The sequence below is a fragment of the Anabrus simplex genome, chromosome 1, assembly GCF_040414725.1.
Source record: "Anabrus simplex isolate iqAnaSimp1 chromosome 1, ASM4041472v1, whole genome shotgun sequence".
In the NCBI taxonomy this organism is placed as follows: domain Eukaryota; kingdom Metazoa; phylum Arthropoda; class Insecta; order Orthoptera; family Tettigoniidae; genus Anabrus; species Anabrus simplex.
The window spans coordinates 1,190,813,569-1,190,841,228 of record NC_090265.1 but is presented as its reverse complement, the minus strand read 5'-3'; the positions used below and the strand labels follow the sequence as shown (position 1 = coordinate 1,190,841,228).

The 27,660-nt window shown below is 38.5% G+C and overlaps 1 protein-coding gene across 3 annotated transcripts in view; it reads right to left on the bottom strand.

Annotated features, from left to right (window-relative positions):
• LOC136877374 (luciferin 4-monooxygenase) overlaps window positions 1-27,660 on the bottom strand; it is a 128,440-nt gene that overhangs the window by 29,680 nt on the left and 71,100 nt on the right. For all 3 annotated transcript variants that reach the window (XM_067151369.2, XM_067151360.2, XM_067151388.2), the window contains exons 4-5: window positions 21,352-21,520; window positions 8,280-8,549 (exon numbers count right to left, since the gene is read on the bottom strand). In XM_067151369.2, coding sequence (XP_067007470.2) covers window positions 8,280-8,549; window positions 21,352-21,520 — 439 coding nt within the window. The remainder of the gene's footprint in view (window positions 1-8,279; window positions 8,550-21,351; window positions 21,521-27,660) is intronic.

Sequence of the window (27,660 nt, the reverse complement as noted above, 5' to 3'; positions counted from 1 at the left end):
TACAACTCCTCACAGTACTGCTTCCATCTATTCAATACAATTTCAAAATCATGTGTCCTATGACCATTAGAATCTTCTATGGACCATACACAAGGTTTGTATTTATTTGACAGCTGTTTTACTTTACGGTATATATCTCTTGTCTCATGGTGTTGGCCACGAGCTTCAATTTCTTCACAGATTTCTGACAGATACTTACGTTTGTCTAAGCGGCAATTACATTGAATTTCACGACACAGCTTAAAGTATCTGTCTTGAATGTGCAAACCTGTTCATTTTAGTTGTTTCCACTGTTCTATGAGCTGCCACATATGATCACTGATGCAACACTTACGATGACTCTGTATTGGAGAAGAATGTTTCATTGCAATGGTCACTGTATTTTGTTTGATGTCTTCCCATGTGGACCCTTCATCAATACTGTGCTCCCTTCTAGTGTTGAAAATAACATTTTGGATTTCCGCACCAAAACTCCTTAAGTTTTCACCTTCCACCTTTTGCATTTTACAAGGTACACGGCGCATACCTTTGAGTTTGAACCAGAACACCATAAACAGTAGTTGGTTATCTGAGCCACAATCCACACCAGGGTATGTTTTTGCACTGATGACAGAGGATTTCCAGCGATTGTTAACCAATATAAAATCAAACTATTTTCTATGAAGACCATCAGGGGAGTACCATGTATACAGTCGACGAATATGATGTTGAAAGAATGTGTTGGTTACACATACTTCACATTCCGTACAAAACTGTAGTAGCCTCTCTCCACTATCATTTCGATTTCCAATGCCACAATGGCCCACGATGTGTCTAAACTCACTGTCAGTGGTCATTTCTCTAATCTTTGCATTAAAGTCTCCAAGGAACACTGATATTTCCTTACTTGGGATATTCTTCATTACATCATCTAATTCTCCATACAATTTCTTGATTTCTTCTTCGCTCAAAACAGATGTAGGCGCATACACTTGAATGATATGGAGTTTACATGGTGCTGCCTTTATTTTGGCATCGAAGAGATGTTATCTTTAAGATGTTACACATTCCAGTCGCACATTTCCCACACAAGGCCTGGGAGTCTACCTTCGTGTGCCCAGTCACCAATTATACACCATTCAGCCTGGACCTGAGATAGCGCCGAGTGTCAACTGGATCGCTTGACGAATTCATTTCCAAATCCATATCCATCAGAGATTCTCTTGGGAAGGTAGTGTGGTAGTTTCCCCTTGCTTTCCACACAGCAGTATCATGGCCGTTGATGCTGATTTAGCGACGCACATAATAATCCAGTGAAGAGCCGATCTGAAGTCATTCTTTTCACGCCTCATCCTGGTACTGACAGGTACTGCTGCCCTCTATCAGGGATGGATTCCAGTGGTATTTCCTCCACTGAGAGGACCATCACCCCACATAAAGGAGTTCATCCGCCAAAAGCCGTTGGCACCCTTAGGGAGTCGGGTTATTTACCACCACTCAACACAATGAATGAAATTGAAATGGCACTAAGAAAGATGAAGAATGGAAAAACTGCTGGAATAGATGAAATTTCAGTGGAGGTGATAAAGGCAGCTGGAGCTGTAGGCCTGCAGTGGACATATTGAGTTCTCAGGATTGTCTGGAAAAATAAGGAAGTCCCTGAGGAATGGCAAAAAAGAATAATCATCCCAATTTTCAAGCAAGGCAATAAAAAAAGTATTGAAGAACTACAAGGTAATTACTCTGATATCTCATGTTGCTAAGATAATGGAGAGGATACTGGAAAGTAGGATAAGGTTGAGGGTTGAAAATCAGATACAGGAAAATCAATTTGGTTTCAGAAGTGAAAGGTCAACAATAGAGCCCATTTTCATTATGAGACAACTAATGGAAAAGCAATGGGAGTATGGGAATGATGTGGTGATGACATTCTTTGACATTGAAAAGGCATATGACAGTGTCCCCAGGACTAAAGTTTGGGACAGTCTGGTGCAAAAAGGAATTGGACAGGGATTAATAAAAATGATCATGGCAATGTACAAGGAATGTTGTAGTTGCATGCAAACACAAGTTGGTAGGGCAAGATGGTTCAAAATCACTAGTGGGCTGAGACAGGGAAGTGTTCTATCGCCAGTCCTGTTTACAATAGTAATGGATGACATCATGAGAACAGCAAAAGCAGCATATGGAGGAAGAGAAATGAATATGTTGTTATTTGCAGATGATATTGTGATTTGGGGAGAAGAGGTCATGAATGTTCAAGAACAGTTGGATGTGGTGAATGGGAAGATCGAAAAATGTGGAGAAAGAAAGTAAAGGTCAGATTAGACTTGCAGACAAGCCCCTGGACATAGTGGAGACGTTCAAATACCTGGGGAGTGAATTAATGGAGAATGCTCGACTGGATGCTGAAATTAGTAAGACGATTCAAGCTGGAAGCTGTTTTTATCATAGTGTAAGAAACATTTATGGGACAAAGATGTGCCAATGGAAGCAAAGGAAACTATGTACAAGGTGTATTACGTATCAATCTTACGGAGCAGAAACTTGGGCAATGACAAAGAAGGATGGGAGTCGAATACAGGCAGGCGAAATGAAGTTCTTGAGGAGTACCTATGATAAAGAATAGAAGAGACAAAATAGGAATGAGAAAATTTGGGAAGGAATTGGAGTGGAAAAAGTGAATGTTAAAATAGAGAAGAGCCAACTAAGATTGTTTGGGCACATAAAGCAAATGAGTAATGAAAGAATGCCAAAAAAGGTGACAGAAATGCAAATGCAAGGAAGGAGAGGCCGCAGACGAACATGATTGAGATGGAAGGACATAATCCAATGCAACATTAGAGAAAGAAACCTGGACTGGGACACAGTGTTGGAGGAGGAGTGGTGGAAAGACTGAAGAAAGTGAAGAGGAACCAAATTTGCCCCTACCCAGCTACAGCTGGATAATGGGAAATTATTATTATTATTATTATTATTATTATTATTATTATTATTATTATTATTATTATTAATTAGCCCAAGACTTCAAGGCAGTAGAAATGTGTTAGGAGATATGTGTGACTGGTCTGAAAATGAAGGTTTAATGCTTAGAGGTTTTTTTCTTTTTTTTTTCGTGTGGCTATTTCTAGCCGAGTGCAGCCCTTGCAAGGCAGACCCTCCGATGAGGGTGGGCGGCATCTGTCATGTGTAGGTAACTACGTGTTATTGTGGTGGAGGATAGTGTTATGTGTGGTGTATGAGTTGCAGGGATGTTGGGGACAGCACAAACACCCAGCCCCCGGGCCATTGGAATTAACCAATGAAGGTTAAAATCCCCGACCCGGCCGGGATTCGAACCCGGGACCCTCTGAACCGAAGGCCAGTATGCTGACCATTCAGCCAACGAGTCAGACAATGCTTAGAGGTGAGTTATGACAATAGGACAATAGTACAGAAAGTGATGGAGTGAAAAATCTTATGATTTCTCCTAGGTGTGGGGTGGGTAGATAGGGTCAGTTGGAGGTGTATGTGTTGGGTCTATATTATATACTGGAGTGATAAGTTCTGGCTTATTTTCCAGAGGGGCAGGGTGGACTCTACTCAACTGGGAGTACGTGGCATGTGCCTGGCAACAAGTGTAGCACTGAGGCAGGGACTAGATGTTAAGACAGCGCAGTGTGGGGTATGGCTGATTCCATCTACCACAAATTGGGCGGTCGGCTCGGCATTGAGTGTTCCTGTGGTTATTATATTAAAGACAGTGGTTCTAGAGAATGGTTTATGGTTGGGGTGCTTTATAGAGCTCTACCGTGTAATGTTGTCTGAATGTGCAAATTCCCTGTGACAACAGGTGGTCTGCATCTTCCGTGGTTGGTAGCAGGAGCCAAAATACGAAAATCAGCCCTGACAGATTTTTTATGTGGAAAGTTTCCGCACTGGAATGCCTTCTGCATTTAGCTCAACAATTTTTCCTTTTTGTTTATTTTTTTTATTTTTTTATTTTTACAATTTGCTTTACATCGCATCGATAGAGATAGGTCTTATGGTGATGATGGGATAGGAAAAGCCTAGGAGTGGGAAGGAAGCCTGACTGTAGCCTTAATTAAGGTAAATCCCCAGCATTTGCCTGGTGTGAAAATGGGACACCATTAAAACCATCTTGAGGGCTGCCGACAGTGGGGATCAAACCCACTATCTCTTGGATGCAAGCTCACAGCTGCGTGCCCCTACCTGCATGGCCAACTCGCCCAGTAGCTCAACAATTACAGAAGTGTCTGGGTGCAGTGGGGGGAGTGTGTGCTGTCTTAGTGGTAAGTTGGCTGAGTGGTTGGAAAGTGACAAAAGATCCAATGGGGAAGACGAGTTTGGTTATGGTGTCCTCCCTTTGGACCTTGATAATGATTCCTTTCCCTCCAGGTCTGATGTCTAGTACCTCATCCTTCTTTATATTAAAATGGATGAGGGTGGCGAGGACATTTTGCGCGGAGCAGAACTCAGGAGAGGGATTAACAAGGAGTCATTAGTGTGAGCCTTGGGGCAGGGTTGGAGGGACTGAACAGAAGTGATGGCACAATGAATGGGTAGAAGCAGTGGGAACTCTGAATCATCAGAGGTGACGGGGTCAGTGGGGGTGGAATTAATGTGTGTGTCAATTGGCTGACTTGAGTTGGCAACCTGAGATGACGGCATACCAACCTCAATGTGACGTGAGGCAGGTTCAGTCTCTGGTGGTGAGAGAGGCACTGTCAATTTGTACTGGACCCTAGAAGGTTCCCAATGTGAGGCTGATGCCATTGGAAGACGGTGGGAATACAGAAAATGAGATATCCGAGTGGACAGGTGTCCTATATTATACAGGATTTCCCGTATTTGAAGGTCTGAAGTAGCCTACTGTCCCATTTTAGCAGCATATGGGATGCACCCTCCCCCCACCCCATATATAGACAACTCACTTTGCCATGGTTAAAATGATCTATTTACAGTAGCATTTACCAATCCTGTATTTCAGTTCATTATTCTTCGTCTAGCAATTTTGTACAATGATCGAAATGTGTAGTAAGCGAGCAAACCAATGGCTGATATAGATGTTGATTCCCATAGAACAGTGGCCTCCATGGTATGCACTAGCCAAACGTCTTGGTGGGTGTGCTATTTATCAACTGATGAGCCCAATTTAGCACACTGGGGAAAAATGCTGGCAACCAGGAATGAGTTAGCTGGAAAATTTATAATGTCCAATAACGGACCAACTACATTGGTATTAGAATTTTTTTTAAACGAAAATTACCAACAGATACCGTATTATTTACGGTCTAATTTTTTCATGGAGAACTATCCATTGATGGTAAGTCTCTGCGGTTTTATGACTTGCAGAAGGTCACTGAAGACAACTAACTGCAACACTACCGCACTTTACAAAAATGATCACATCCCTTAATGATCGCTAATCACAACCTGCATAAGACAGGAATATCAGTTACTCATGCTGAAGCATGCATTTTGGGCATGTCATATGCCCTTTCATTGTCTGGTTCCGATGTCCTGTCTCTCCACAGTAGCTGCAGGTGGGTCGATACCTCTTCTTTGGGGAGAATTTTCTTGGAGTTGGTGGTTTTCTCTTCTGAGCCTTAGTTGTATTTTTAGGTGTTACACTTTTTGAAGATGATGATGGTGTAATTATTGGCAGAGGAGGAGAAACAGAAGCTGATTCCATAAGATTTTCACTATAGGTGGTACGTGGCAGTGTTGTTGGAGCAGGGAAAGATGTTACAGCAGGACATACTATATCCTTCTTATCTTCTGATATGAAGGGACTATTTTTTTCATGGAGATACATCTGTCTATCGATGCTAATTCCTTGCGGTTTGATGACTTGTAGAAGGTCACTGAAGCCAGGCAGTGGATCTTATGGAAAGATGGTGTAGGGTACTTCATCAGAAATTATAGATTTTTTTGTCAACACTACATGAGAGTGCTCTTTCATATACACAAAGTGATGTATCTGGATTATTTGTGGAATGTTTTTCATTCCAGCACGGAACTTGTTTTGCCAGTCATAAGTAGGAATTGTTACATTTCTAGATTCTGTGCCAACAGCGACAGGAATAATAGAGCTAGAAACTTGACAACTTTTACGGGCGACATTAATTACATCTTCAATAACTTCACTTCCTTTTTTCTGGAATGCTCTCTTGAAACAACCAAAATACAAATCAGGCTGAAATTTTGTGTTTCCCACTGGCAAAAATGACATTTTTCAACTGCTGTTCTTTCCTCTCATAACTCTCCACATGAGGTATGTCATTAAGATGTTTTTATTTTGTCCAACACAGTTATCAGCATGGAATTCTACATGCTCCTCACCTACTCAAAAATTTTCCAAGAAGTGATGTACAAGGCATAAGACAGTATTTACTCCTTTACCTGCAATACAAGCTTCTGGAATAATGTACAAAACAAATTTGTTAAGTGGTTCACATGTTACACCAAAGAGACCCACTTTGTAGCCTGTAAGAAAGGAAAAGTGTCCAACTTGTTGCAGATCGTATGGTTGGGCAAAATCAAAACTATCATGCATTGTGCCTTTGTATGTGTTACAGCTATGTGGCCCAAGAGACAATGGAGTTTCCAGTTGTCTGATCCTTTGTCTACAATTATTGTCTATGGTGTTTTTTTAAGCAGTCCGCTCTGCTTGGATGTGATTAATATGTAGTATAGCTTTCTCCATCAGATTGCTTGTTTCCTCCTCATCCATAATCCTATTAAGGTTTAATTGCTTCTACAAGTCATACAAAGATCAGTCTTGGGATTCTGAACTACTATGTTACTGCAAAATGTACACCAGATAGGATACCAGGATGAGAGTGATACAGGAATTCTCAAGAGAATCTTAATTATCTCCCTCAAACTCTCCAACTTCTCTCTCATACTGGGCCACACCCACAGTTCCTACACTTGCACTCGTTAGTCATTCTTTACTGAATAATGAAAAGAAAAGGAATATTCTTTGCAAAATAAAATGTTCTATAACCTATGTATATATTTGTACATTTTTTCCTTCTTCTTATACTCCACTGACTCTTTCCTTTCTTTTTCATTTTTTTCTCTTGTGTTGTAAAATGGTATTACTGTTAATGAAGTGTTATCTCTATGCTGAACCAATGAACAGAATAATTTATGGTATGTACAAAACATACTCCAAAAATGAATTATTAAAAAATATATAATTTACACTGGCCCAAGAACTACTTATTTAGCTGGTGGCCTGCCTACCATCCTTCAGTGGGTGGAGGAATTAACCAACCCTTCGTAAGTAAAAATGCTCAGCATTACTAATGGAGAATTTCACATCACATGCAGGTGGAAAGCATTCAAAGCATTTGAAGTGTGAAGATAAAATACTTGAGGAAGATAATGGTACACTTTTCAAAAAGGATGATTTGATAATCTTGACTTCATATTTGCAAACAATTTCTCAAAAATTCCTAGGTGACTAGTTCTAATGTAGTGGCATGCAATCAGTCATCAATTAATCAATCATCTGCATTTAGGACTGTCACCCAGGTGACAAATTCCCTATCAGTTGTTTAACTAGCTTTTTCTTAAATGTTTTAAAAGAACTTGGAAATTTATCAAACAAACCCCTTGATAACGTATTCCAGTCCCTTACTCCTCATCCTATAAATGAATATTTGCCCTAATTGTCTCCTTGAATTCTAACTTTATCTTCATATCTTGAAAAATTGAGAAATGTATCTTTTTTATGATCCTGAGAAGAGAAGTGGGAACCTCATTGGAAAGAACCTCAATCAGCAGTCCATCAAGGTCACTTTTGCCAAAAGATGATTCTGTTTTGTGAAATTCTGAAGACGTTGCTCATATTTAATTGGTCCCAAACACTCAGAATTGGCACAGAATTTTATTGAAAGTAATTGGATCAAGATTATGATATTTTGAAATAATACTACTCATCTTAATCAATAGAAAGTGCACTAAACTGCAGCTGTGAAAAGAATAGTCCTACAGAAAATCCAGGAATTACTGTACTATAGATGAAATAGAATTGCTACTTTATCCAGCATGCAGTCAAGATGATGTGCTTTTTAACCATAGTCTGTTCTAGTGTGTGACATAGTTTCTTCAAGGAAGGCAGTTTGAAAATCTTGTAAATGTCAGGAGAAAAAAGACATCATATCATCAACAACAACATCCACAACTATAAAAGTCATGTCATCAACCACAACTATAAAAGACAGAAAGAGGACACAGACTGACTGCCATGCATATATCTACTAAAATAATTCTAAAATGTTTCTTACCTTCATTTTTAGAGTGGGTGTGAGGGTTCCCACAGAGCCTAATTTGCGCTGGCCCTTGTAGATGGCTCCAGAAATAATAAGACACTCCGTCATACCATATGCCTGAATGACGGGCACTCTGAACCTATTCTTTACAAATAGTTCTGAATCCGCAGGCATAGCTCCTCCTCCACAGATTAGACCAGTCAAGCTTGAAAGCATGTAATCATCTAATGATGGATGTTTGGCTATGGACAGTAAGAAATTACTTGCTGTGAGGAGTAGTGTTGCCTGGAATGAGAATTACATTCCTAATTATACTGGAGTATGTAATGTAAAGGAAATAAACAAGTGCCCAACGATAGGAAGTAAGGAATGAGGAGAAAAACATGCACAACAGATAAACACAAATAAGTTGGTGAGGGAGAAAGGAAAGACAAAGTGTTTTCATGTTTGTTGCTCCCTCTTTGCATAGTGACACACATAATGGACAATTCATTCTATTTATTTTCCAAAATGCTGTAGATTCCTAAGCAATACAGAATTGACAATCCGTGAAATGATAGTCATTTGCACACACAGTGAAGGTAGACTCTGGACAATGAACGTTGTTTACAAGAGCTGTTCAAACTGTTTCTCACCACATTCATTGTCCGCCTCCATAGCGTAACGGTTAGTGTTATTAGCTGCCGTCCTCAAAGGCTCGGGTTCGATTCCCAGTACTGCCAGAAATTTAAGAATGGCAGGAGGGCTGGTATGTGGTTGAAATGGTACATGCAGCTCACCTCCAATGGGGGTGTACCTGAAAAGAGCTGCACCACCTCAGGATGAGGACATGAGTTTCCTTCCTCCTACCACATTCATTAGTTCCCAGACTTTCCCCAATGCAGTTGTTGTTGTTGTTGTTGTTGTTGTTGTTGTTGTTGTTGTTGTTGTTGTTGTTGTTGTTGTTGTTGTTGTTGTTGTTGTTGTTGTTGTTGTTGTTGTTGTTGTTGTTGTTGTTGTTGTTGTTGTTGTTGTTGTTGTTGTTGTTGTTGTTGTTGTTGTTGTTGTTGTTGTTGTTGTTGTTGTTGTTGTTGTTGTTGTTGTTGTTGTTGTTGTTGTTGTTGTTGTTGTTGTTGTTGTTGTTGTTGTTGTTGTTGTTGTTGTTGTTGTTGTTGTTGTTGTTGTTGTTGTTGTTGTTGTTGTTGTTGTTGTTGTTGTTGTTGTTGTTGTTGTTGTTGTTGTTGTTGTTGTTGTTGTTGTTGTTGTTGTTGTTGTTTGACCCCTCTATGAGCGACTTCCAATTTTGCACAACTTTTCAAATCATCTGTTAGAGGTGAAAGAGTATTGGCTACTAAGTTCTTCTTCCATGCTGGGAACATCTTTTTTTTTTAAATTTATTTATTTATTTATTTATTTATTTATTTATTTATTTATTTACCCAACTGAAGATTGCCCCTGAGGAAAAAGTATGCAGAAATACAATATGAATATTAAAAGTAATTGTGAGTTGGTTAGCACATTTAACATACTCTATGCTGTTGTATTAAAAAGTTTGTGAGATATGGTTCTTGAAGATTAGGACAGAATGTTTCAAGCCATTCACTGGAATTTCTCTTACTAACGCCTCTTCTTCTTCTTCATCATCCGTTCCCTTTTCCAGATTCTCTCTGGGTATGGTTGTGTACCAAAGCCCTCCACCTTTCTCAATCTTTCCACCATTCCTCTTCTAGTACTTTATTGCTATGGACTCTTCTATTTGCAATACAGTCCACAACAGAGCTCCTCTATCTTATTCTAAGCTGTCCCCTAGGCCTCTTTCCAGTCTCTGTATCCATGAATGATCTATTTGGTATTCTTTCTCCTGGCATTCTCATCATGTGTCCAAACGATTTGAGCTTTGCTATATCAATCTCTTCTTGAAGTTTACACACTCCCACACTTCTCCTTATTTCCTCATTTCGTATTCTATCTCATCTTGTCTTTCCCTGTATGCTCCTCAAGAACCCCATTTCAGCTGGTTGTATCTTACTTTGGTTCCGCTCAGTCAACGCCCAGACTGCTGAAGCGTAGGTCGGTATAGGTTTATAGTAGGACAAGTATAAAACCTTCTTGCACTTCATTGGTGCATTTTTGTTCCATACAATGTCTCTCACACACTGGTAGAAGCTTTCAGACTGCTGTATTCTTAATTAAATTTCCCCATCCAAATATCCATCTTGTGACATCACGCTGCTCAAATATTAAAAAATTTTCACTACTTCAAGAGGATCATTTCCTATTTTTATCACTCCCCTGGATTTTTTGTTACCCCTTATCATGATCAAAGCCTTACTTTTTGCAGTACTAATCTTCATTCCAAAATTAATTATCTCCTCATTCCATAAATCAACTTGTGTCTGTACTTTCTCTTCATTACCTCCCCAAACTACAATGTTATCAGCAAAGAGCATAGACTTTACCTGCTCACCCATCATCTTATCCTTGATATTATATAGAATTCTGTCCATGATAATAATGAAGAGTAAGGGAGACAATACGCTTTCCTGTCTTAAGCCTGTCTCAACTCTGAACCATTACGTTTAACCCACTTTGGTTCTAACACAGCTTTTGTAATTCTGATACAGTGCTATTACCATCTGCATTGTTTCATTCCCAATCTGTGCGTCTGTCAATGTTTCCCATACCAAATTCCTTGGGACACTGTCATATGCCTTTTCAGTATCTAGAAACATTACTACCATGTCCTTTCCATATTCCCAGTACCTTTCCATCATTTGACGCAATGTAAATATTGGGTCAAATGTGGACCTGCCTCTTCTGAATCCATACTGGTGTTCTGCCAATTTTCCCTCTACTCTGTCGCTAATTCGTTTATCCAGATTCTTTCAAGGATCTTAGCTGTATGAAGTATCAGTGTCACTCCTCTGTAATTTTCACATTGCTTCCTGTCTCCTTTCTTGAAAATTGTTTAATGTCCCCTTTTGTCCACTCTTTTGGAACAGTCTTTTCTCTCCATATCACTCTGAAGAGTCTATGCAACCACTGTAGACCAACTGCTCCTGCTGCTATTATCACTTCTATGGTGACCTCGTCAATTCCAGCTACCTTGTCTGGTTTCATTCTTTTAGTGGCCCACTCAATCTCTGCCACGAACACCTCGTTTTCCTTATCTTCCATCTGCACTAAATCTGGTTCTTCAATTTCTCCTTGTACCAAGGTATTTTGCACATTGTAAAGCTGTTCAAAGTATTTTCCCCACTTCTGCAATATATCCTGCTTCTCTGTCATCACTTCCTCCTGTTATTTTTAATGAAGTTAGCACCTTCACCTGGGTTTTTCTTCTTTTTTAACCCACTGGAATAAAATCTTTTTGTTTCTAGTTGTATTTTTTGCAGAGATTCAGTGAATTTTTGCCAGCATTTCTTTTTCCCTTCTGGAACCAGTCTTTTGTATCTTTCCCATCTTTAACTTAGCTATCACAACTCTGTGATCAGCATAGACCAGACTGTTTAGTACATTTTTTCACCTAACTGAATTCCTCCCTGACACTTACTACCTTTCAGAAGATGTTCCATGTAAACTGTCAACAACAAAGGTGACCTGTTCCTGTATTTTTAAAAGACATTCAAAATACCAAATTTCATGTCTGTAACATGTTAATTTTTTGACATATACTGAAGATATACCAGTACTTTTAAAAAATTCATCCACCTTTTCAATTCTTTTCAGCTCCTTAATTAGATTTTCTGAAGAGAAAAAAGTACATGTTTTTTCATTTTTAAAGGAGATTCCAAATACCAGTTTTCACATCTGTAACATCTTCAGTTTTCGAGAATAAGTATCCTCATAAAAAGAATTCAACTCCTTTACTTATTTTCACCCTCTCCCCAAGTCAATTTTCTAAAAACAAAAAAATACCTGTTTATTTTTAAAGGAGATTCGAAATACCAATTTTCACGTTTGTGACAGCCTTGTCTAACCCCTGTAAGTACCTTGAACTAGGAACTCATTCTACCATCAATATTCTCACTGCAGCCCAATCTATATACTGTATATAAAATAACATATCCTGACTGACTGACTGACTGACTGACTGACTGACTGACTGACTGACTGACTGACTGACTGACTGACTGACTGACTGACTGACTGACTGACTGACTGACTGACTGACTGACTGACTGACTGACTGACTGACTGACTGACTGACTGACTGACTGACTGACTGACTGACTGACTGACTGACTGACTGACTGACTGACTGACTGATTCATCATACAAAGAATTCAACCAATTTTTCAATTCATTCACCACCCCTTAAGTTGATTTTCTGAAAACAAAGGAATTCTTGTTTCTTTACTTTGAAAGAAGATTCCAAATACCAGTTTCATGTTTGTAACATCTTCAGTTTTTGAGATATAAGTTCCTCATAAAAAGAATTCAATTCCTTTTTAACCCCTTTCTCCCACCCTAAGTTGATTTTCCCCCCAAAATGAGTGCTTCAATATCTGTAAAGGAAATTCCACATACTATCTCTAGGCCTTAGATAGCCAAAGTGAAATCTGTCTGCAGACGAATAAAGGTAGAAAATCTCCAGGACGAGGAAATTAGACACAATTACATAGATATGATTAGTGAAATGTTCCAAACAATGGACAGTAAGCAGGTTCAGGATATAGAAAGGGAATGGATGCATACAGGGATGCTGTAGTAGACACAAAAAGGGAATGACGTGGAATAACTGTGTGTAAAGATAGGAAAAATTTAACATCTTGGCAGTATGATGAAGTGAGAGCAGGTTGTAAATACAAAAAGAAGGTGTATGAGAAATGGCTCCAAACAAGGATTGATGCAGACAGAGAATTGTACGTAGATGAAAGAAATAGAGATAGTTCACTACAGATCTGATAGTGGTCCACATCATCGAAAAATCCCTGGATTCAGATTTCCAAGTCAGTTAAGGTATTCATAGTCTACTTTGGATCTGGTGTCCCTATCCTCCCATGTGCAGCAGTGAATAGCTTTATTTTTTATTTGTTTGCTATTTATTTTATGTTGCACCGACAGAGATAGGTCTTATGGCTACGATGGAACAGGAAAGGCCTATGTATGCGAAGGAAGTGGCTATGGCCTTAATTAAGGTACAGCCCTAGCATTTGCCTTGTGTGAAAATGGGAAAACACGGAAAACCAACTTTGGGTCTGCCGACAGTGGGATTCAAACCCACTATCTGCCGGATGCGAGTTCACAGCTGCGCGCCCCTAACCACACGGCCAACTCGCCCAGTGTGAATAGCTTTATGCTTGAAGAATGTATTCATAACTGCTAATTCCATACTAGCACAGAAGTCCAGCAAATGCTTCCCAATCCCATTAGCTTCTAAATCTTTCCCACATTTACCAATCACCTTTTCATATCCTTCAGTTCTATTTCTAACTCGTGCATTGAAATCATTCATTAGCACTATCCTAATCTTTGCTCTTGACCCTGACTATGATGTCACTCAATGCTTCATAAAACTTGTCAACCTCATCACCTTCATCCTCGTCTGCACCCTCACATGGTGAATACACAGACATATCTCATCCTAATTCGTCCAACAGCCAAAACTATCCACATCATTTACTCACTTATGTGCCTAACAGAAACTATGTTGTGTGCAATAGTATTCCTGATGAAAAGTCCTGCCCCCTCTGCTTTTCCCTTTTTAACACCCATCAAATACACTTTATAATCTCCTCTCTCTTCTTTGTTATCTTCCCTTACCTGAATATCATTAACTCCTTACACATCCAGATGCATCCTCTTTGCTGATTCAGTCGGTTCTACTGTCTTTCTTCATCAGCCCCATTAATACTGGTAGTTCCCCATCGAATTTCAGTTCACTCGCCAAGTTGTTTCCAAAGAGCCCCTCACCTGCCGAATGGTAGTGGGTCTCTGTTACTCCCATAGGTTCAAGGCTTGCTTAAAATGTTCTGAGCATGCTCGGTGAAAATTCTGTGAAGTTGGATGCTACTTTTACTTACACAAAGTCACAGTGAGGTTCTCTTCTCTCCTCTTACAGGTTAGAGAACACTGGTGGATTGTATAGTCCTAGCCGCCTGAGCACAAGGAGAGCCATGACTCAGAATATGTCCGAGATGCCCACTCCCATTCCATAGTAACTGGTATCCTAACTCTCAGGACCATTTACTAGGGCACTCAGCCATTGCCCATGGTTCACAAACTAGAATATGAGTACAGTAACCCACATCATGAACCATTTAATTAATTGCTAAGGTATTGCTTGGAATTTAGGCTCTGAGTGGTATTACAGGATTGAGTTTAATCAATTAATCTTATTCTGAATGTAATTAATTGATCACCTTAATAAGGAATTACAAATTTTATTCACATTACAAAGAGCTTCTCATTTTAGTCAATTTTGATGGTATGTTTCAATTTTGAAATGAAATGAAATAGCGTATGGCTTTTAGTGCCGGGAGTGTCCGAGGACATGTTTGGCTTGCCAGGTGCAGATCTTTTGATTTGACTCCCGTAGGCGACCTGCGCATCGTGTTGAGGATGAAATGATGATAAAGATATCACATACATCCAGCCCCCGGGCCAGTAAAATTAAGCAATTATGGTTAAAATTCCTGACCCTGCCGGGAATCGAACCCGGGACCCCTGTGACCAAAGGCCAGCACGCTAATCATTTAGCCATGGAGCTGGATGAATTTTAAATGATGAATTATTAATGTAGTTTCGGACGTGTCCCAGACCTTTACCACGTGTTCCCAAGGAGCATTCATTTCATTTCATTTGATCTTATTCATGTTTGTATTGTGCCTTATAAATTTTTCTCTTTGTTTCCCCATTTTGTTTTAGACTATGACCTTAACCTAAGTTTAATTCCTCTTTCTTTGTCACTAATTTTTAAGTGTGGTCTCAATATTGTTAGTTGTTTAATTACACAAACATTTTTCAGTGCTGATTTATAATGACATTATTGGTGAGTGTAGCATTACTGTTTGATATTCAGAGGGTCAAATAGTTTACCAGTTTTAGGCAACATCATGTTTATTTGAGGATATCATAGCATTCTTGAAATTAACTTATGAGTTGTTCTTTTCATTACTTTAATAAAGACAAAAGAACACAATTCAGAAATCACAAATTTTACTATTTTTGGTCTTATATTAGTTTGTACTGACTAAGCTCATCAAAATAAGTACACAAGGTTGTTGATGGGTCCGCCCTGTCATAGAATGAGGTTGCTCTACTGAAGCATATGAAAAGGGACTACATTTTTAATACCTATGTTATGAGATACAGATAGCCGAAAATTTGAAGGAGAAGACTGTTTTATCCTTGTAGGTGGACTACAAGGTTTTTAATAACTTCAAGCAATCGAAAACATACAGTAGTATTTTTTTTTAAATTGCATTTTCAACATTTGACTTCATTAATTTATTAATGGTGCCATTTTATAAAATCCTTTTAAAGAGGGTTTTCAGCATTAAGGCAAGAACAGATTCAGCAACTTTTTGTGAACATCGAAAAATTTTAAGTGTTAAGATTAAGATTTGTAACAATTAATGTACACTGGCAGAAAAAATATCCAACACCAAGAAGGGGTTGTGCTAGATTAACAAATGTTGGTAGGTGTGTTTATACAGTACACCTGAGGAATGATGTTGATTCAAATTTTTCGCAAATTGCATTAGCATGGTGCTAGTAGTGGCCCATGACATTGCACGTCAGCTTTGCTTTAAATATGGGCTGTAGTGTGCGAGAGCATTAGTTACCTGTGAGATTGGACGGAGTGACTGTGAGTGGGTCAAGAATGCCTCTGCGACGACAAAGAGGCCAGTATCAACAGCTCACTGCGGTCGAACAAGGCCGTATAATGGGCTACATGAAAGTGGACTTTCCTTCCGCGCTATTGTAGAACGACTTGGCAGGAATGTCTCCACTATGCATGCTTGCCGGCAGCAGTGCTCACGAGAAGGTACGCTCGCAAGAAGTCCGGGCTGCGCACATCCCCGTGGCACCACCGAGAGGGAGGACTGCCATATTCGGCGTATGGCTGTGGTGCAGCGAACTGTGTCTGCAGCAGAAATTCGAGTGGCAGTTGGCACCACAGTGATGCTACGAACTGTTCGAAATCAGTTATTTGAGGGATAGCTCCGAGCTGGATGCCCTGCGGCATGTATTCCACTTACCCCAAACCACTACCGTTTGCGACTTCAGTGGTGTCAAGCGAGAGCTCGTTGGAGGATGGAGTGGTGGTCCATTGTGTTTTCCGATGAAAACTGGTTCTGCCTTCTTGCCAATGATGGCAGTTTATTGATTAGAAGGAGGCCAGGTGAGCGCCTGCATTCCACCTATCTGCGGCGTCGACACACTAGACCTACACCGGGAGTTCTGGTATGGGGAGCAATTGCCTGTGACAGCAGGAGTAGTCTCATGGTTATCCCATGCACCCTGACTGCAGATGTGGTCGTCCGTCTGGTGATTCCACCTGTTGTGCTGCCATTCACGAACAGCATTCCTGGGGGTGTTTTCCAACAGGATAATGCACACCCCCATGCCGCTGTTGTAACCCAACATGCTGTACAGAGTGGCGACATGTTGCCTTGGCCTGCTCGATCCCCCGATCTGTGCCCAATCAAGCATATATGGGATATCATTTAACAACAACCCCAGCATCATCCACAACTGGCCTTAACTGTCCCTGTATTGACCGACCAAGTGCAACAGGCATGGAACTCCATCCCACAAGCTGACATCCAGCACCTGTTCAATACAATGCATGCAAGAGTCAGGCGATTATGCCAGTTATTAATGGAGCAGCATGGCGTATTTGCGACGGCTTTTCTTGCATGGATATTAACCTGTAGTCTTGTACCTTTAATCAATTAAATATGTTACTTCGACAAATATATTGACAAAATTTCCGCATTCTACATTCCTTATTTCATGGTGTTTGGATTTTTTTTTTGCCAGTGTATTAATTGTAATCATTGATAAAGGGTCTTAGATAATAAGGAACTTTTGCTTATGATGTTATTATCGCTGATGAAGAGAATGGCCATTTCTCTAAACACATACAATTGATGACTGATTAAATTAATGAGGTCATAATAAATATTGACAGGGCGGACCCATCAACAACCTGTTATACTTATTTCCAAGAACACAAACCCTCGTCTGACCTTGAGAAAGACATTTAGTGGAGCAGTGTAATCATACATCCCTTATTTTGACAGGATAGTACTGTTATTTTACTTTTTCCCGCCCATTCCGTTGGTATTCCATTTCGTTCCGTTTTCCAAACATTAAAAAAATATATATATATTCATTTACAACATTTTGATAGCAGGTGGCTATGTAAAGTTTAATGACTTTGTAATTTATATACCATACATAAGCTTGTTGGGAAAGAGCAAAAAATTAGTTCTTCACCTTTTCTATGTATTTCAGTGACATTTTTCTACATATCTTGAATAATTTTTGAGTAGTGACTTATAAATGTAGAGAATATTATTACTTCATCACACCAATTTTTAATTTAATGCAGTTTCTTACTACAGTCGAACCTCCCTTCTGCGGACACCGTCGGTTCTGAGGAAAAATGTCCGTTACGAGAGGTGTCCGCTAAAATAATTTTGTAAAAATAATCAAACATTTTAATGGCAAAGAACATCCACCTTAAATATAAGCATACATATCTTTATTTTTATTATTCTCATTTCTGTGTTAGTATTTCATAGAGAGTTATTATAAGTGATTTTACATCATTTGCAAGCATTACAGCTTTGTGAAGTAATCGTGAAGCTTCGTCTGAGTAAATTTAGCACAAGTTTTCTTAACTGCTGTGTTCAGTTTTATTCTTCACAATAGTGTTTATTTGAGTTTTCCCGCAGTTGAATTTTTTGGCAAGCTTTCTCACTGAAAGTCCCTTGTCACTTTCTATAATTACATTTCTTCTTGCCTCGAGATCTAAACACGATCGTCCCTTGTTACTCATGTTTAACAGACAACTGAACTGCTACGGTATTTCTGTCTCACTAATTAGCGCCTGTACTGTACTGTCTTTTCCTTCTCAAGTTGACTACCTGAGCTCGACCTTATCAGCGACAATCCGAGTTATGAATAGAATGATGCAAGAAGGGACGAAAATCCCCAGGTAACTTGTGAGTCAACAGGCTCTGGCAGCATTTCTGGGCAATTAGAATTCTCGGAATAGGCCTATACACCACTAGGTAGAACTGCGTTCCGATGTACACTCTCTCCCCCTTGCACTCGAAATAGTACAAACATTCAAAAGGGATTTCCTTATGTCTGAAGAATTTTTTTAAAAGAAAGGATGACATGTGGTCCGGTGTAATAAATTGTCCTGCAACGTGTAAAGTGTCCGCTTAAGTCAAGTGGTCGGGACAAACGGCGATGTCCGCCTTCCGGAGTTCGAGGTGTCCGCTTGAATGAGGCCAATTTAAGACTTGTCTTATGTAAAATAAAATTGTTTCCGAGGGACATTGTCCATATAGGCAGGTGTCCGCTGAATAAGGGTGTCCGTTAGGACAGGTTCGACTGTATTGAGAAAAATAATATTGATTTTTAACTTACTTTATAGAACTGAAGGTGAGCGAATAATTTAATGTTGTTGAGTAAAATATTGTAACTGCAACATTAAAAACTGAAAATAAATTACTCAGGTCTAAGCTCTTTTCATAGTACCACATTAAAAAATAGATATTTTGAGAATAGATGTCCTATTTTGAACCTTCAGGAATGTGGTCATCCTGAGTGTACTGGTACATGGCAGATTTTGATACCAGGTGTGATACCTTCTAGAACTCCTGTTGTATGTTTGTTGAGTAACAATGCAATAGTTGTTTTACTTTATGTGAGTCGGTGATTGATAACAGAACTATGTAAACTAGTTTTTCTCAGGTTTGTCTGGTGCATGCTTACAATTTCTATGGCTTCAATTTTTTCCCTCTGAAATAGCTTAGATCTGCTTATAGTTTCACAGGTTAAGTCCTTAAATATTTATCCTCATCTTCCCACCCAGTTACCCTTAAATATTCCAAAGTTGGACTTCAATTGGTGCTCATCTCTAGGGAAGCCCACTGCAATTCTTATTCTAACTTCTACTGATGAAGGCTGTAGCTGAAAACTTTGGACCCATGTGCTTCATTTATGTGTATGTGTTCCATGTTCTTACATGGTAAGTTGCTGATCTCCATCTGTTTCCTATACAATACATTAGAAATGAGTTTCTGGAGTGACCATGGCTGGTGGTGATACTGCGTATGTTGGCAACGCTCCAGCCAATCAGGATAAACTGCTGTTACAGTGAAGGTTCAGGGAGGTGGTCAGTAGCGTGCGAGACTTAAGGTGTTTACTAGAGAGGAGCAAACGTTTTTAGTGGAGTCGGTTTTCCAGGAAGGTGACAGATACATTGATGCAGTGAAAAAGAAGATTTTGAAAATGGTTTCTCTACTGCATCGTGATACCATGAAAGATTTAATAAGTAAATTTCACAGTGGTAGTGCCATATTCGATAGGTACTCCAAAGAGTGCTAGATGACCAGTTTTAATGGAAGAGAAACTTTTGGATGTTTCTGATAGGCTCTTTAAATGTCTGACTAAATCCATGTGGAAATTGGTGCAACAGACTGGTGTATCTGTCTTCACAGCACATAGAGCAGCAATAAATAAACTAAATCTTTATCAGTATGAATTTTCTGTCATTCAGGAGTTGAAGTTGGCAGATGCAGAGAAGAGGATTTTTTACTGAGAGTGGTTTCACTGGTTTATTAATCATCATGGAAAGGAAGTGTTAGACAGAACATATTTTACTGATGAGGCTTACTTTCATTTAACTGGTTACATAAAAAGTCAAAATACCCAAATTTGGACATGTGAAATTTCACATGCAATCTGTGATACACAACATCATTCTCAAATGATTGGCTTGTAGATTGCAATATCATGTTCACAAATTATTGGGCCAATATCTTTAAACATCACAGTAGATTCAGAAGTTTACTGTAATGAAATCTTGCACCTGTTCATTGCAGAATCGAATGAAAGAGAAATTTTAAGTTGTATATTCAGGGTACAAATGATTTCACATGGGTTCTGGCCACCATGTAGTCCCATTTTGTCACCACCTGATTGTCCGGCTCCATGGCTAAATGGTCAGCATGCTGGCCTTTGGTCCAGATGGTCCCAGGTTCAATTCCTGGCCGGGTCAGGGATTTTAACCTTCCTTGGTTAATTCCAATGGCTCGGGAGCTGGGTGTTTGTGCTGTCCCCAACATCCCTGCAACTCACACAGCACACATAACACTATCCTCCACCACAATAACACACAGTTACCTACATATGGCAGATGCCGTCCACCCTCATTGGAGGGTCTGCCTTACAAAGGCTGCACCCGGCTAGAAATAGCCACACAAAATTATATTTATACCACCTGATTCTTTTTTTTTCCTGGGATGCTCCCAAGTCCTCAGTTTACATCTACTCCCAAAACAATTGAGAAATTAAAAGTAGCCATAACCAATTTTGTGAACACCATGCAAAACATTGGTGAAAATTTTTGATAAGTGAAAATGCATTGCCCTAAGCTTGGAACTTCATGGGAACATTTTCAACATCTGCTGTGAACCTGGTAAGAGTACAACAATCATTAGACTTACGATTCACTCCTTTTCTAGTTGCTCTGTTATTGGCTTTGTTAACAGTCTATCTTTGTGTAACACATTATTACAAAACCATTGTACTTTTAATCTCTCAATTCACTGTGTTCTGCAATCTCTCGAGCTGTCCACCCACATCTGACCTTGAGCAGATAATGCTGCCACCTGAACCACAGCTGTACTGTTTGCTGCAGAGACCGATTTCTAATGCACTGTATATTGCTCCTGTTAGCTTTCTTACCTGTGTATTAAAACCCTTTCTTATCTGTCAATATGGAGAACAATGGATTTTCCCACCCTTTAAGGAGTTCCTACTACTCTGGCCAGATTCAAATCCACACTAATGAAGAGAAAAAGTCAGCCCTATCTGCCATTTTATTGAACAGCATTGAGATATGCTCATGTCTCACCTTATGCTCCTGAATACTGGTCAAAACACGTTCCTCAGATGATCCAAACTCAAACACCATACACATTCCTTGCTCCATGGAGCTGAAGGAGTACAGCACGCCTGTTACCCAATAAGGTGGGGAGGTAAGAACCATGATGTCATCTGGTTGGACTTGAGAGTCCTTGTACCTGTAAATGAAATCAGGAAGAAAGGAATGTTCTGAATGGCTATTTTACTATTAGAACTAATTGAAAACATGTGTACACAAACTGTCTCATCCGAACATTCCTCAAATAGAGAAAATTAAGTCTCAGAAAAGGATATTGGTAGTATATATTCACTTTTTATTCCTTTCTCTTATCAAAGTGCACATCCCAAAGTTGGTTGGTAGAATGAATCAAATAGATTTTAAATGAAAATTAACTTCTTAATCATTCATGACCAATTTAAGGTTTTTTGATTAACTTTAAAACACACACCATGATATTCAACTGTGTTTTTAACACAAAAGATTTGGAGCTGAAATACCGTACAGTATATTCATTTCCAAGAGCCAATTTATTTTGAGAATATTAGTAAAATTACATGAACACGTACCATTGCCTAGTCCCTTGTGATGGTAAATAGATCTTACAAGCTTCCTAAAGAAGTTTCAATAATTATTACCCAAGCAAAATTAGCAGTGTAATATATTTAATACTAGCTGTTGTGTAACCATCATTGATGCATTAGCTTTTTCTATTGCTGTAGCATTGCAGTATAGCAGAGATGAGGTTCATTAAAAGAGACAGACCACACCTCATCTACCAATAATAATTAGTTAGTGTAATGGTATTGTTGATAAAGAGCTAGGGACATTGAGGTCGTCACCAGGGGGCAGATTCATATTCACTAAAAAACCAGCAAAATATGCATGCATGTATGAACTTAAAATCCAGGATATATGACCTAAATTTGTTCGCTGTGAAAAAACAAAAACTTAATTTATTTTAAGCAGTTTACTATCATTGATAGATTACAGAAATATTTGTATCCTTCAAAGTTTTATTAATTTGTATTAAACTGTAGTCCTATAAATAAATATAGACTATATACAGTATATGCAATGCAACACAATTCTTCTCTTACTGGTATACATAATAATATTTCTTTCTTTCTTTCTTTCTTTCTTTCTTTTGGAGTTGCAATGAATTACTACAGTTTTTTGTAAATTAGTATGAAAGCCTGTCTTTGAGAGTTGAAATTGCTATTTGAAAAGTAATTGAAAACTTGAAAATGAACATGTTAATTTACCGTATCTTATAAATATAAGTTACACTTCCAATGTAAGGTACATGATAAATGTATAGAATTGGAATATAACTGTAGATGGGAGATGTACTTCAATGTTTGTGGATCAAGCTTTCCCAATATCCAGATGGACAGAACTTCTGCATGTACAATACTTTTGTCTAGCTTCATCACAGCTAATCTTGTTGCATAACTATTTCATCACAGCCAATCTCATTCCACAGTTGTCGTCGTCGTCGTCGTCGTCGTCGTCATCAATCACCACTGATCTACATTTAGGGCAGTCGACCAGGTGGCAGATTCCCTATCAATTATTAGACTTCCATTACGTAATTTCAAAGACTTTCGGAATTTATTGAACATCTCCCTTGTTAAATTATTCCAGTACCCACTTCCTATAATTGAAGATTTGCCCCAATTTGTCCTCTTGAATTCCACATTTATCTTTATATTGTGATCTTTTCTACTTTTCAAAACACCAAACCAAACCAAACCAAAGGGCACTACAGCCCTTGAAGGGCCTTGGCCTACTAAGCGACCGCTGCTCAGCCCGAAGGCCTGCAGATTACGAGGTGTCGTGTGGTCAGCACGACGATTCCTCTCGGCCGTTATTCTTGGCTTTCTAGACCGGGGCCGCCATCTCACCGTCATATAGCTCCTCAATTCTAATCACGTAGGCTGAGTGGACCTCGAACCAGCCCTCAGGTCCAGGTAAAAATCCCTGACCTGGCCGGGAATCGAACCCGGGGCCTCCGGGTAAGAGGCAGGTACGCTACCCCTACACCACGGGGCCGGCCTTTTCAAAACACCACTCAACTTTATTCGTCTACTAATGCCATTGCATACAATCTCCCCACTGACAGCTTAGTTGATCAGCTTACCTTCTTTGTCCAAAGTTTTTGCAGCCCAAAGTTAGCAGCATTTTCATAACACTACTTCTTTGTCAGAAATCACCCAGAAAAATCATGCTGCTTTTCTCTGGATTTTATCCAGTTCCTAATTCAAGTGATCCTGGTGAGACTCCCCCACACACTGTAATCATATTCTAATTGCAGTCCTACTAGTGACTTATATGCCCTTTCCTTTACATCTTTACTGCAACCTCTAAATACCCTCAAAACTACATGAAGAGTTTTTTAACTTTGATATATTTATTATTTATCTGTAACAACCACTTCATCACAACCAATCTCATTGCACAACAAGCCTTGGTATTTAAATAGCGAAGAAGAATTATGACTCATCCAACTTTTAAGCCTAACTTGTGAGCTGGCATATCAGCAGAATGAGGAGAATTAAAAAATTCAACAAGATAATGTACTACTTCATTAACATCATTACATTCTGTGGAATCAGTACTAATATACATTGCTTTATCATTCAAAATATTCACATCTTACTGACATTAACTTGGTGCACAAAACTACTGCTTTTGAGAAATCTGAATTCTCATTTCGACCCAAAGAAGAACCTAATAAATTTTGTACAATATGAAATCTGATTTTGTGGAATGTCAAAAATATCATTTTTCCCTAAAAATTTGTGCAGCTAATTTGACTTTCAGTTTCAGTTCCCAGTAATTTATATGTAAATTTCTGGTTTTGCTTCCTAAGTACATCCCTTCATTTCCATTTCAACTGATTTTAACATCTCATTAGACATAAATCATAATGTAGAATCTCATGTTTACTTCAAACTTCACTTCCCTAATATTCTAGTCCAAGCAATATGGTGCTCACGTGTGTCCAATAGCTGCATCTCTGTCAGCATAATGGCAACTCCAACTTTAAAGCAAGCAGTAGAATTTAGTTTGCTCACATATCAGTAGATGACGTTAATGTTGCCATGTCCAACAAAATGACAATTTTGTCTCACTGAATGAGCAGCATGTTATCCAAAGAAAGAACCAAACATGCCAAATTTCTACCTCACCCAAATCATACATCTGAACTGGAAATTCCTACAATGAAGCATTCACAATAAAACTTGTTAGATGTCATTCCTCAATCTCAGCAATAAATGTTCATTATCATCATCATCATGAAAGTTTTTCATTCCAGGGGCCAGGTAAGAGTTCCATCTCATTCTTATAGGTGGAATTAATACCATTGTATACATCAAGATGGTGAAGATTATTCATTTATTTCACTGAAAGAAGGTATTTTCCACTAAGGAGTTGAAATATAATTATCATCATTGTATTGTTCTTGTAACTTTTATCTGACGCCAATTGAGAAGCGTTTTTTCAAAACTCGACATTTGCAACAAACATCATTTTTCAGGAAATGTGTTTTTTTATTTCCACTTAGAAGCATATGCATGAAACATTTCAAATTTTCGTCGATGTTAGTTCCAATAGAGACAAGCACGATGTCTGAATAGAACTTGTTGAAACTTAAGTCGATTTATGCAAATATTCTGGTAAAATGGAACTTCACATTAATACCCTAACTGAATGATATACTTTTGTTTATGGAATTATTTACTAATTTTTGTTTTTGTTATTTTGTGAATAATATTTTTTGAAAATTTATTTATTTATTTATTTTTGAGCTCCATTGTCATACATTTTTTAATATAGGCTACTTGGTATTGTAAGATTACATAATATTATTAGATTCTAATATACTGAGCATCAATCAGTGTAACATAAAACAAAATAAGGTATTAACCTATAATATCAATCCTATTGTAATGAATGAACACATTAATATCACACAGGTTAAATTAAAGTCTTACAAAATAAAGTCTATTCCAAGAACTCATCAAAACACTTAGCCATCAGAAGGTTGTTACTTGTCTTCTAACACGACCCTGTAGAAATCCACAGCATCATCTGGTAGGCCTATTTCAAAAAACTTCAACAGAGCTTGAACATCCTTCTTCTTTTCTTTGCTCACCATATTTTTCTTTGGTAAAACAGAGGATTTTAGCAATACTTCATGGCTGGATTTCATTTTCAGAACTTCAACTTCCACTGGGTATGCGAAGTAGGTATCCTGTACTGATATGGAGACTCTTTTATGTCTCTTATTATATGTGATAACGTGTTGACTATTCATTTTAAATGGCAACCTAGCTCATAGTACCTTCTGTGAACTCTCTTTTAGATCTTTGATTTCCCAGTCCCTGCTCAGAATTTTAAGGGTGCCATGTTTCTCTAAGATATCATAGTATTGCTTGGGAGACAGTATGTTTTCCTGTCTTCTATAAGATTTCTCAATTCTACTGAACACTCTGTCTGGGGCCATGTAGCTGTGTCCCCGAATAGGGAAGAAATGTAGAATATTACTGAATAATGTGCTTTTTTCCAAGAAAGCAGTAAGTGTGGCCAGGATGACACTGTTTTTGTTTTGGCTGCTACAAGAGTCTGAGAATAAATGTATCGTGGTAGGGCTATCTTTGTGCAGTTTCTTTTCCAGGTTAAAATGAAAGTCCAATAAAGCCAAAGCAACTTGGTTGCAACCTCTTGAAGATTCTGTTTCTAGCCAAGTATAGAAAAATATGTCTTCCTTTCTCTGCTCCTTTGAGTGAATCATGATGCAGAGATTCTATAACCACACTTGTCTAACATAGAAAACCTCACTCACTGATAACTTTGGAATTGGTTGATTCTGTTGTATGTCAAAACATATTGTACCAGGAAAAGTTGTGGGCAAAGGGCATGAGTAGGACCTCAGGGAGTGGAACTGGGTTTTTGGAGCCGATACAGAGAAGGATAGTCTCGCAGAGCGAATAATAGATGGTAAATAATTTTTTTTTTTAAAACAATTTATTAATTTCTCACCCTGCGGTATGATTGTTGACTCAAAATTTATATTGAAATTAAATGTTGAAAATAATCTTCTTGAAAAAAAAAATGGCATAAATATCATTGGTTTCAAAGTCTTTCATATGTGTGAATTTCCACCTAAAGTCTTTTTAAACCTAAGCACACTTTTATAATGGTAAATGGATATGAGAAATTATTAAAAGTTTTCAGTTCTCAGTTCGTCAATCTCGTTATACAGCACACTTGAAATCCTACAGTCTTTCTACTAGAAATGAAATTAGAAATTAAATTTATCACTTTTGAGAAATTATGGAAATTGTTCACACGCGACACTGAAGTTTCACTGTTCAAAATAAATGAAAAAGTTTAGTCAGTTTGTTACTCACTTATGACAAGAACTGTTGTTACCAAATGTCGAAAGATGGACATCTGGAATGTTCCATGTAGAATCAGGATCGGCGATGTTGACGTTCCCGATGAGGTGATGACAGCTGGAACTGTTGAGTTTCTCACACGAAAATTCATTTAGTGAGACTGGTTATCACTTACACTGTTGAACACTATTTATGGCGTATGAAGAATCACAGTCCTTTCTGTACTAAATACTATTTACAGTCGTTATTGAAACGTTCTTAATCACACAGTTCACACTTGAAGAAAGAGAAAAAAAAAAGAAAGCAAGTCGATAAGCACAGTCTGTGAACACAGTCATTAAGTTAGATTTTCTGCTAATCCTGTTATATTAACTCAGAAAAGTTCTTACTTTTTTATTCAAAATATTGATGTGACGTGAATAAAGAAATATAATGCAATACTCGAGAAAAAAAAAATAAGTTCTGGTGATTCTTAAGTATTAGGCTCTGTAGAAGTTTAATGTTACTTGACGTTGCCTAAGTCCACACGTAATGAAATAGTTAATATTTGTACTCCAATAAGTTCACTCGTGTTACAGTCTTAAATGTCTTTTTAGGATTATATTGTAATCGCGACGCGACATACTAACTGCAGTGCGACGTCCTTTATCGGCGATAGAATTTCGCGTTCTGGAGATACGACGAAAGTACTTCTACCGTGACTGCGCGAACATACTGTACGCGGGCCGGTCTCTTCACTATCTCACTCACACAGTTGTCTGTTTGTCCTTGTACGGTACTGTACTGTACTGCACACTACTGGTTTGCGGGCTATCTGGCCTTGACATATATAGATACCAGCGCAGGGAGGGGTGGCAGCTCTCTCTCGACCATGTGACCGTAATTACGTAAT